This window comes from Corapipo altera, unplaced genomic scaffold (assembly GCF_003945725.1).
Source record: "Corapipo altera isolate COAL_440 unplaced genomic scaffold, ASM394572v1 130769, whole genome shotgun sequence".
In the NCBI taxonomy this organism is placed as follows: Eukaryota; Metazoa; Chordata; class Aves; order Passeriformes; family Pipridae; genus Corapipo; species Corapipo altera.
This window is the reverse complement of record NW_020885310.1, coordinates 1-10,752: the sequence shown is the minus strand read 5'-3', so window position 1 is coordinate 10,752 and position 10,752 is coordinate 1. Positions and strand designations below refer to the sequence as shown.

The 10,752-nt window shown below is 66.5% G+C and overlaps 2 protein-coding genes across 3 annotated transcripts; both read right to left on the bottom strand.

Moving 5' to 3' along the window:
- Positions 1-442: 442 nt before the first annotated feature.
- Positions 443-10,746, bottom strand: LOC113940373 (choline transporter-like protein 2). 2 transcript variants are annotated; one of them, XM_027631509.1, is made up of 22 exons: positions 10,660-10,746; positions 9,280-9,328; positions 9,126-9,199; positions 8,554-8,638; positions 8,384-8,468; positions 8,161-8,274; positions 7,874-7,934; positions 7,581-7,704; positions 7,318-7,401; positions 6,966-7,078; positions 6,625-6,756; positions 6,352-6,451; positions 6,153-6,245; positions 5,816-5,900; positions 5,275-5,537; positions 5,096-5,190; positions 4,343-4,446; positions 3,907-3,980; positions 3,667-3,737; positions 3,401-3,489; positions 2,956-3,040; positions 443-666 (listed from the first exon to the last, which is right to left on the bottom strand). In XM_027631509.1, the coding sequence occupies exons 1-22, from the start codon at positions 10,694-10,696 to the stop codon at positions 560-562; spliced, it is 2,124 nt and encodes a 707-aa protein (XP_027487310.1). In that variant the 5' UTR covers positions 10,697-10,746; the 3' UTR covers positions 443-559. The 2 variants fall into 2 exon arrangements, with proteins under 2 accessions (XP_027487310.1, XP_027487309.1); XM_027631508.1 differs by lacking the exon at positions 443-666 and adding an exon at positions 2,330-2,525.
- LOC113940374 lies at positions 653-2,205 on the bottom strand. Its single transcript, XM_027631511.1, has 3 exons — positions 1,764-2,205; positions 775-1,717; positions 653-723 (listed from the first exon to the last, which is right to left on the bottom strand). The coding sequence occupies exons 1-2, from the start codon at positions 2,174-2,176 to the stop codon at positions 1,090-1,092; spliced, it is 1,041 nt and encodes a 346-aa protein (XP_027487312.1). The 5' UTR covers positions 2,177-2,205; the 3' UTR covers positions 653-723; positions 775-1,089.
- Positions 10,747-10,752: the final 6 nt, after the last annotated feature.

Genomic DNA, 10,752 nt, shown 5'->3' with positions numbered 1-10,752 from the left:
CCGACAGGCAGCTAGAGAAGCACTAATTAGCTTATTCCTAAAAGAATTAATTAGTTGGGGCCCCAAACAGGGCCCTGGTGCGTCCCCGGAGGGCGGCAGGAGCAGGGAGGCCATTCCAGCCCGTTCCCGCTCTCCGGATGGAATCACCAACTGCAGCTCAACATTTTGGGGGGGGCCACGACCGAAAAACCCCCTTGAGGAGGTGCCCGGACCCCCCCTGGCTCGTTCTCCCGTCACCTCCGCGCCCGGATCCACCGGAGCGCCGAGGGAACGCGGAGCACGGCCGGGCCAGAGGCCACACCACCCGTTTACCGGGATAAAGGAATGGGACCAAACCCAACGGAGCTCGTTTTGGAGTCACCAGCACCCCGGGAGGAGGGACTTTGCCCCTGCCAGAGCCCCGGGCCGGCCGGCAGCACCAATGACAACGTGACGCTCCGGGGCCGGATCCTCAACAATCCCTGTTTCCCCGAGCCCCCCTCGCGGGAGGAACCAGTGGTCCGAGGTCCAGGAAGGCAAATTCCAGGCGGGACGGGCGGCGGGGGAGGCCGGGACGGGGCTACGCGTCCGCCTGCCCCGCGTTGGTCTTCTTGAGCAGCTTCCTCAGGTCGGGGGACATGAAGTAGGGCTTCTCCGCCGAGCCGTCATTCCGCTCCAGGTCTTCCACTGCCAAGAGAAAACCCCCCCGGCCCCGCAGGCGGGGAGGACACAGGCCTGGCTCAGCTGGGCCTGGCTCAGCGGGGGCTCCCGGCACGGCTGGGATCCTCTGACCACCAGGGATCCTCCTCACCACCACCCCGGACCAAACAAAGTCTCTGCCCTCACCGAGGGCTTCCCCCTTCTCTGCCTCTGTCACAACCAACGTGCCCAAACACGCGAAGCTCCCCCCCCTCCCTTTTCCCAGGAGCGCCGGGAAAAGCCCGCGGGGATTTGGGAGAAAGCGGAAATTCGGGTGTTTGGTTACTCCGGGGAGGGAAAGTCGAACAGAACCGGGGGAAAAAGAGGTCCCCTGGAGGGAAGGGAGGTCCCCTCAGCTCTTCCCAGGGGCTCTGGACACCAATGCAAAGCGATTCCCCTTGGGATTCACCCTCAGTGTTCCCAATAAGGAGCATTCCCAATGTGCCACTGCACCAAGGGGTCGGAAAATCCCGGGAAAACAACACCCCAAACAAACCCAGAGGGCCCCGGAGCAGAGCGAGGGCACCTGGGGGGGAGGTTTGGGAGGGATTTGGGTCCCTTTGGGATGGAAGCAGGAGCGTTAAGGCCGTGGCCTCGTCCTGGGAGGGCACAGCTCGGGGTCAGCTCTGGCTGCCCAGGGTTTGGGAGGGGGGCTCTGCCCGAGCCGGAGCAGCTGCTTTTATAAATCCTGATCAGCTCTGGGCTGTCCGGAGGGGAAAACTCGGCTGTGTTTTTTGGGGGGGCTGTGACCTCCCCCCTCCCAGCACTTTGGGGGCTGATCTCTCTCCCCTCCGAGGTCACACCCCTGTGATCCCCCCTCATCCCACTGCGGACACTCGCTCTGCTCCCCCGGCACTGCCTCACCCTCACAGACCCCACAGCCTGTGTGGGGACTCGCCTCCCTTCCCCACAGGCTCCTTCTTCCTTCCTACAGCCCCCCCCCGGGCCTGGACGGCCTCTGGAATCATCTCCAGCCGCGCCCTGGGAGAGCGTGGAAGTCGTGGCAGCCCCCCCGTCGCGACAGCCCCCCACTCGTGACGGCTCCCAGCGCCTCTGCCCGCGGGAGCCCGGACCAGGCCGGGGCCAAACCAACCCACTTGGCCCCTCCCAGGGGAAAAGCAGCTCCCAGGACCAGCCCCCGCAGCACCCAAAGCTCCACGAGGGACCCTCTGAACCCCCGGGGGCTCCGGCAGCGGCTCCTCGTGCCGAAGCAGCAGGTGAGAAACCAAAGCTCTGCAGCCTCACCCAGAAACCTTCCGAGTTCTGCGGTTTGCACAGAGAGGGGGCCAGGAAAGGGGGCCGGGGAAGGGGCCGGGAAAGGGGCCAGGGGAGGGGCCAGGGAAGTTTTGCTGCTCTTGGAGAGGGGAGCGCCCAGAGACCGGGTCGGGGCGGTGGAACCCACTCGGCCTGTCCCACAAACCCCCGTCCCGCTGCAGCAGATCCCTCCCGCTGGTGCTCCCGGCCCTCCCACCCACGCCGGGTGGTCAGGAACAAACATCTCTGGGCTGTGGGGACCCGGCTGGTCCCGGCCCCAACTCCCAGTGGTGCCGGGCGGGTTCTCTGGATGCGGGAACGCGAGTTACTGGGCAGGAAGGCGGGCTGGGCACTGAGGGTCGGCACCCCCCTACCCTGGAAGGGCTCCCAGGGCACCAAAAAGCTGCTCAGGTCGGGGGTGGCCGGGAGGGTCCCGCGGCGCCCGGCGCTGGCCCCCGGCCTTGGCTATCCCTAGCCTTGGCTATCGGCGCTTTTGGAAGGCTCGAGGTGCCCCTTCAGCAGGATCTCGCTGAGCTCGGGGGACATGTAGTAAGGCCTCTCGGGAGATCCATCGTTCCTCTCCAGGTCTTCACCTTTTCCAACCCCGGGAAGGAGCGGCCGTGACGGGGGGAGAGTGAAAAAAGCAGCAGAAGAGCCGGGGAGAGAGAGAGACAGGGCGGAGATGGAGGATGGAGGATGAAGGATGGAGAACGTGTGAACGGGAGACACGGGAGAGGCAGAAAAGGAGGAAAAAGAGGGGAGAAAAGGGAAATTGAAGTTAGCTGCGGTTAATCCCACCGAAAAGCACCGAAAGAGAAGGAGCAGGAGGGAGGCAGGAGCTGCAGCAGGCGGGGGGAAGCAGGTGAGAACGCAGGTGAGGAGTCCGGAGAGGAAAAAAGGGGGAGAAAACCACACGGAGGGAAAGAACCCCAGGGGGATTTCGGAGCCAACCCCCAAATCTGGCCAACTCAAGCCTGGAGGGAGGGAGAGGTTTTGCCCCCCCCCCCCGGGGTGGGTACTCACCGAAGCAGAGGAAGAGGGTGTCCACGCACATGCCGTACACGCTGAAGAACCCGTGGGCGATGAGGTAGGAGCCCACGATCACCGTCTGCGAGAGACGCCGCGCGGTCACGCCACGGAGGGCCCGGAGCGCCCCGGCCGGGGGGAGGAGGAGGAGGAGGAGGAGGAGGAGGAAACCGCTGAATCCCAAATTCCCCAGGGGAAGGGGGAGAAGGGAACAGGGCAGGACTGTTCAGAGCAGCCCGAGGGGGGACAAAAGGCCTCAGGCACGACGGCGGCCGGGGGCCAACGCGGGGAGGGCGCGCGGCCAACGGCGGCCAACAAAGGGCTCGTTGGAAAAACACCCAACAAAGACGGCCCTTGAGGCGCCGGGGGCGGGCGGGGGGCTCGCCTGGGGCACCGCTGCCCTTTGCCTCGGGGGTCACCCCGGCCCCAGACGGCGGCTCACCAGAATGGGGACCCAGTAGTAATTCAGCGGCGGCGCCGTGTCCTGGACCAGCTTTATCCGCTGGGTGAAGAAGAAGAAGGCGAGGATTCCTGGGAAAGCAAGCGCAGGATGGGCACGGCGGTGGGGTGGCGGCGGCAGAAGGGGTGGGGTGGGGAAGACAGGACACAGGACACGGGAGGGGTGACCTCAGAGGAGGTTTTGGGACGGCACAACCGGCTACGGCAGCCGGGCGTCCCGAGGAGGAGCTGCCAGTGCCCGGCGCTTACCGACGCTTCCCACTATGAGGAGCTTCCCGAGGAAGAAGAGGAAATCCGTGACTTTATCTAACACGGCCACCCTGGAAACGAGAGGGAGAGATGAGACTCCACATCCGCTCCCCACCCCAGATGGAAGCGCGGGAGGGAGGGAGGTCCCCGAGGACGGGGAGCCAGGCCGGGGGTGACCTCTGGCAGCAGGAAGGACTCGGAAGTAACGGAGCAGAGCCCTCCTGGACACCGGGATCTCACCTGATGATGTTCCTCATCAGCAGGAAGAAGGCATTGCGGGCCGAGGTGCAGAAGTTGGTGCCGTAGATCGCGATCTAGAGCGGACAAACGGGGCAGAGCAGAGAGAGCTGCACCCAGGTCACCACCGAGGGAGGGTGCAACGAGTCCCATCTCGGGGCAGGTCTCTGGTAAATCCCACCCTGGAAGTGCTTCCTCACCCACTGACGGGTCGGGCATCGGGGAGACCCAGAGCTGAGCCCGCCCACCCACAGAGGGTCCTTCCCAAAGCCAAGGTGAGGTGGCTGAGATGAAGGTTTGCCAGCCAAGCAGCTGCAGAGCTCCCGTGACGTTGGCAGACACAATTCCCAACAGCCGCCCAGGGAAACCCCCGGGAGCGCCAAGACGCCCCCACGGCAGCCCCGGCCCCCCGAGGGCGTCAGTTTGGGGTGACTCTCACCATGATGTAGGCGTTCCTGTTGAGGAATTTGATGAATTTTTCCAGGCACCAGAAGCAGCACTTGAGGCAGCTCAGGAGGAACTTGGCAAACTTGTTTTCTGCAGCTGGAGGGCACCAAAATCAGCACCAGCAGCGACTCCAAGGTCCCTGGTGGAGACCTTGTCCCACCGCCCCACCACGGCCTCCCCCCCGTGCCCTGTTTTCAGCCTCCCCGTGGCTGCAGACAGTGGGATGAGCCCCGTCTGCTCTTCCCACGCTCCCACTCGCTGTTTACGTTTCCCGATGAACGCGGCACAGACTTCCCTGGCACCCACACAGGCCCCCGGGGCGGGCCGGCTGAGCCCGGAGCCACGGCACGTCCCTTGGCTCCTGCCCCGGGAAACTCTTCCCAGAATCCCGAATTATGGAATGGTTTGGGTTGGAAGGCACCCGGGAGCTCGTCCTGTCCCGGGCAGGGACACCTTCCACCAGCCCAGGTTGCTCCAAGCCCCCTCCAGCCTGGCCTTGGACGCTTCCAGGGATCCAGGGGCAGCCACAGCTTCTCTGGGCAACCCGTGCCAGGGCCTCCCCACCCTGCCAGGGAAGGATTTCTTCCTTTCTTGGACAAAGAGGCGACTACGGAGCTCTAAGAGGAAAACCCTGATCCTCCCCCGAAACCCTGGAGCGATTCCCCTGGACTCGAGCCCCGGCCTCGAGGGCCACGGGGAGCGGCCGACCTCGCCCGTCCCCTCATGGCCATCGCAGCCCCGGTACCTTTGAGCCGGTGGTCCAGGTACTCCAGCGTGACCCTGATGACCTGGACGATGGCGAGGACCAGCGCGCCGAAGGCCAGCGAGCCCGTGTGGTACCTGGGGCGGGACCGCCCGGACCCGTTAGGAAGGGGGACAACCTCCAGGAACCACCCGGGGTCTCCCCCGCGCGCGGGGACGTACCGGAGCGCGCGGCCGAAGGCGGAGAAGAGCGGGAAGGCCGGCATGTCGTCGGGTTTCTTGAAGGCCCAGTAGTAGGAGGCGAAGGCGCCCGCCAGCGTCACCTGGCCCAGGGCGATGACGAAGTTGGCGAGCCAGAAGAACATGAAGACGTTGAAGAACTGCAGCACGATGAGGTACTTGTGGTAGGCCGTCTCGCCGCCGTAGAAGGCGAACAGGCACTGGGCGTCGGGGCACAGCTTGGTGACGTTGCTGGTGTTGAAGGTCTGCGGGGAAAGCAGAGGTGGGGGTGGCAGCCGGGGATGTGTCCCCTTCCCCCCGAGCAGCCCCAGCGTTCAGAGACGTCGTTATCCCGCTCAGCTTCCCAGGAGGGACGGCTCAGACCGGCTCCGGGCACGCGGTGGCTCGGGGAGAACAACCCGACACAGCCGGGCTTGGAGAGCTGGAATTGCGCCGGGGAGGAGCGCGGGGGCTCCGAGAGACACCGGGATGTTTCTCACTCAATGAGGGGTCTCGTCTCCGCCAGGTTTCCCCGTGTCCTCACCTCCGGCCTGCAGGTCTGCCCGGAGAAGGGGCAGGCGGACTCGTTGAACACCTTGTACACGGCCTCGTTGGAGGTGGACAGGAAGCTGTGGAGCGGCCGTTAAGGAGAGCCCCCGTTTTCCAGCCCCAACCCCAACCCCAACCCAGCCTCTGCTCCGCTCCCACCAACCTCCCCCCGCCACTCCTGCACCCAGGGCTGGTTTGGGGCTAAACTTCAGAGATTTAAGGTGGCCGCCGCGCCAGCAGATCCCGTTCCGTGCCCGGGGGAGCCCTTTGACTCACGGGCAGCGTCTTTGCCGGGGAACAGGGACACAGGGCAGGGGAGGAGCAAAGGATACACGGCGGTGCTGGCCCAGTAGGCGATGCAGAGGCACAGCAGGAAGAAGGTGCACAGGGGGAACAGCAGCGAGGACATGACGTGACCGACGGCCCTGCGAGAGGACGGCCACGCCGCCGTTAAAGCCCGTGGCACTGGGAGCCTCCCCAGACACCAGGACGGGACAGGGGGCAGTGGCCATGGGACGGGGGCGGCCGGACCTGCTGGCCTCCTTGATGAGGGCGATGGCGATGAGGATCCTCTTGCGCAGGAAGATGAGCAGCAGGACGATCACCAGCTCCACCACGCACAGGATGATCACTGCCAGGGGACAAGGGGAGCCCCGGGAATGGGGGCAGCGTGAGAACACCTTTGCCTTCCCGGGGAAAAATCCCTCCTGGCTCCTCCCTAGGGACATCCGGCACGGGGCAAAGCCCTTCCTTCGCAAGGAGACCCCCAAAACCCCCCGTGCTCCCCCACACCCCGGCACTCACGGAAGGCCAGCCACGTCTGCCGCAGGTGGAGGTAGACGCGCAGGTCGGTCTGAAAGCCCAGGTCCACCAGGGACACGTCCGAACCCGCCTCCCCTTTCAGCTTCGCGTATTCCATGTAACAGTGGAAGATTCCTGCGGGGAAAAGCAGGAGATTGTCCTGTTTTCAGGGAAAAGCGGAGCCGGACGCCGGCGGGCTCCGCTCAACCCCACCAGCGCCGACGTTCGGGGGGGAGGCACCTGGAAGGACACGGAGTGTGAACTTCCATGAGGCAAATCCCGCTTAAAATAGGGAGAGGAAAGTAGGGAAAAGCCAGGGAGGCGCTTCCGTCCCCCCCGCTCACCGTATCCCAACACCAGGATCACCATCACGATCATGACCCAGACCATGATCCCGGCCAGGAAGCGCAGCAGGACGATGAAGATGAGGCTGGCCACCATGGCGATGACGAGGCCTCTGCGGGAGGAAGGTGCTGGTGTGTCACAGCCCCCCTTGTGCCACCCACGGGGCACCCAAAACGCGGGACCCGCGGCGGAGGCGGAGCGTGAGGAGGAGCAGAGCGAAGCTGCTCCTCCGGCACCTCACGCTTTGCCCGACAGAAACCACAGGGGGAAATCATGAAATCCCTGAGTTTTGCCCCGTTTGTGCCGGCCCGGCACCCGGCTCTGCCCGCGGGGAGGGAGGGCCGTGCTCACATGATGATCCAGTACCAGGACACCGTGTAATCCTCGAAGATCTTCATGGCCAACTGCCGGGTCTCCAGCACCACGTTGGCTTTCCTGCAAGGCAACGGGAAACGCCGATGGAGCGGGAGCTCCGAGGAGCCCGGGGGACGGACGGACACGGGTTTTGGTGCGGGATCTCCGTCAGACCCCGGCTCAGGTGAAACCGCTCGTTCCTCGCCGGGCGAAGCAGCACTAACGAACGGAGCCGCTCGTTAAGCGGCTCCCGGACTCACTTGGCCCCTTCCAGCAGCTCGGTGACGTTCCTGCGGTGCCCGCGGCCGTCGTCGTAGGTGGTCTCGTTGCCCACCATGATGACGCCCTTCTTAGCCTGGATGGCTGGGAAGCATCTCCGTGCCACTGGAGACAGAGAGGAGGGGGCGGCTCAGCCGGGACAACCAGCCCAAAGCCCCCACAGGACCCCAAAACAGGAACCTCCGACCCCCAAACCCTCCCGATGGAAGCAGGGACAGAGCGAGCGAATCATTAACGAGCTCGTTAATGAGCTCCTCGCTAATTCCAGACGTACATGGGGTGCTGGGGATGAGCATGGCCGGGCACTCCCTGTCCTTCAGCACCTCGATGGGACCCTGGGGGGGAAAAGGACACCGACGGCCGTCAGCGCTCCGGGCAGGAATCGCCCCCACAGCGCCAGAACACCGGCACCGCCACCGGAATGCCAGCACCACCACTGGAATGCCAGCACCACCACCGGATCACCAGCACCGCCACCGGATCGCCGGCACCACCACCGGAGCACCGGCACTGCCACCGGATCGCCGGCACCACCACCGGATCGCCGGCACTGCCACCCACCTTGCGCGGGTCGAAGGTGGGGACGCAGAAGTTCCGGTAGTATCCCAGCTCTCCGGGCACGCCGTGGGCCGTCAGGTACGTCAGGTACCGGTCGGGGCATTTGCTGACGCAGATCTGGGGGTGGGCAGGACACGGGGGGGGTTGGAGGTGATGGCATGGGACCCCCCCCTCTCCCAGTGCCCCGTGGGGACCCCTCGGGGTGGGTGGAGGGTCCGGGCCGTACCTGCGTGGTGGGGCACTGGAACTCGAGCAGCACCAGCGGGCTGGCGCACTTGACGATGTCGAAGTAGAAAAGGAAAGGCTTCTTCCTGCGAAAGGAACCGAAACCGCCCGGTTTGGGGGGACCCTCGCGGTGCCCCGGGGGGTCTCTGGGGTGACGGGACGGGCACTCACTCGTTGGGGGTCCCCTGCTGCCCACAGAACTGCCCGCGGCTGTCGGTGGGGTGGATCACCTTCCGGGGGTCCCCGTGGGTCCAGGCTGGGGGGCACAGGATGGGGTTGGAGCCAGCGGGGTCACTGCAGCCCCCACAGCCCTTCCAGAGGGGTGGGACCCTCGGCATGGGGGGCAACGCCCGGAGCCCATAGGGTCCAACCAAACCCCCCCTGAGCCCCCAGACCCGACCCTCAGCACAGGGTCCAACCCAACCCCCCCCAAACCCCCAGACCCGACCCTCAGCACAGGGTCCAACCCCCCCTGAACCCCCAGACCCCAGCACAGGGTCCAACCCCCCTGAACCCCCAAACCCGACCCTCACCACAGGGTCCAACCCAACCCCCCCAAACCTCCAGACCCAACCCTGAGCACAGGGTCCAACCCCCCTGAACCCCCAAACCTGACCCTCAGCACAGGGTCCAACCCAACCCCCCCAAACCCCCAGACCTGACCCTCAGCACAGGGTCCAACCCCCCCCGAGCCCCCAGACCCCAGCCCAGGGGCCAAACCCCCCTTGACCCCCGGCACGTACCCACGACCCCGACCACCACGTAGCCCACGATGGCCACGACCAGCAGGACACAGCAGACGATGTCGGTGCAGCCCCTGCCAGCGGGGAGAGGAAGGTTTGGGGACCCCGGGTTTGGGGATCCCGGGTTTGGGGACCCCGGGGGGGCTCCACTTACCTGTCATAGATGGGACCTTTGAAAGTGGGGTCGTATTTCTGCGGCGTTCCTGCGGGCAGGGAGAGGGACGGGATGGGATGGGATGGAAGGGGCTCCTCCTCCTCCTCATCTCACCCCGGGGCACGCAGGATAAGGAGAACCGGGAGCAAAACAATCTCCAGACGCCGATTCCCTGCCGCGGAGCCGCTTCCCGGGCGTGGAAACAACCCCTCCCTTGGAAAACCTGTTTCCACGTGGTTCCGTCCAAAAATGCCCCCGAGCCGCGGCAAGGGAGACCCGAAATCCCGTGGAAACGCCGCAGAGACCCGAAATCCCAGGGAAGCACCAAAGAGCCGCGGGGGCAGAGAGGGGCTGGGGTGCGGGGGGGGGGGGACACCCGGGGGTCCCGCAGAGCCCCGGAGCAGCCCGGGCCCCCCCAGCCCGCCACAGCCCCCCCGGCGCTCCGGCCCCGTCCCGCTGCTCCCGCTTTATTTTTAGGGTGGGAACTGAGCCAGCGCCGGCGCCACCGTGGGAGCCGCCCGGGGCTGGGGGGGCCGGGGCTTTGGGGGGGTCTTTGGGGGGGCTCGGAGCAGCCCCAGGGCAGGGATACATCTGGGTTTTGGGGGAGGTGCGTGTCACAGCAGCCCCGTGCTGGGGACACGCTCGCTGTGGGACATTTTTTGGGGAGCGCCGGAGTTCGCTCCTTTCGGGGCGCCCCTTTCCAGCCCCGGCCGAGCCCTGATCGCCAAACCCTCACCCCAGACCCCCCCAAACAGCGGCCCGGAGGGGTGTGTGTGTGTGGGGGGGGTCACTGCTGCAGGAAGGGGGGGTCGGATCGACCCTGAGGGACCCCCGAACCCCGATCCCGGCGGTGCCGGCGCCGCGGTGACGCCCCAGAACCGCCGGAGCCGGTTTTGTCCCGGCGCCGGCTCCGACCGCGACCGTCGGGCCGGTTCTGCGGCCGCCGGGGAGGGCGGCCCCCCCCCCCCTGCGGCCCCCCCCCCCCCCCCAAACCCCCCCCCCCGCCCCCCCCGCCCCCCCCCCGACCCCCCCAAACCCGCGGCCGATTCCGTGCGGGGCGCGGCCGCTTTTGCTTTCGCTTTGCCTCGCTTTTTATTGCCCCTTTTTCCGCCCGTTTCGGGTTCGTTTTTTCCGCCTTTCTCCGCGGCCCTTTGACTCCTTCCGCGCCGAGCCGGGGGCCGAGGGGGCCCCGACCCGCGGGGAACCCCCAGAGGTGCCCCCAAGCCGCGGTGGATCCCCTAAAAGTGCCCCCGACCCCCGGCGAAGCTCCGAAGGTGCCCCCGACCCCCGGCGAACCCCCGGTGCCGGTGCCCCCGACCCCCGGCCGCGCTGCCGAAGCCCCCCCTCCCCTGCACCCCCCGATCCCCCCTCCCCTTTTACCGTGTTTGCCGTAGTAATTGTCCTCGTGTCCCCCCATCCCGGCGAGCGCCCGGTGGCCCCGGACCCTCGGCCGTGCCCGTCCCCGTCCGAGCC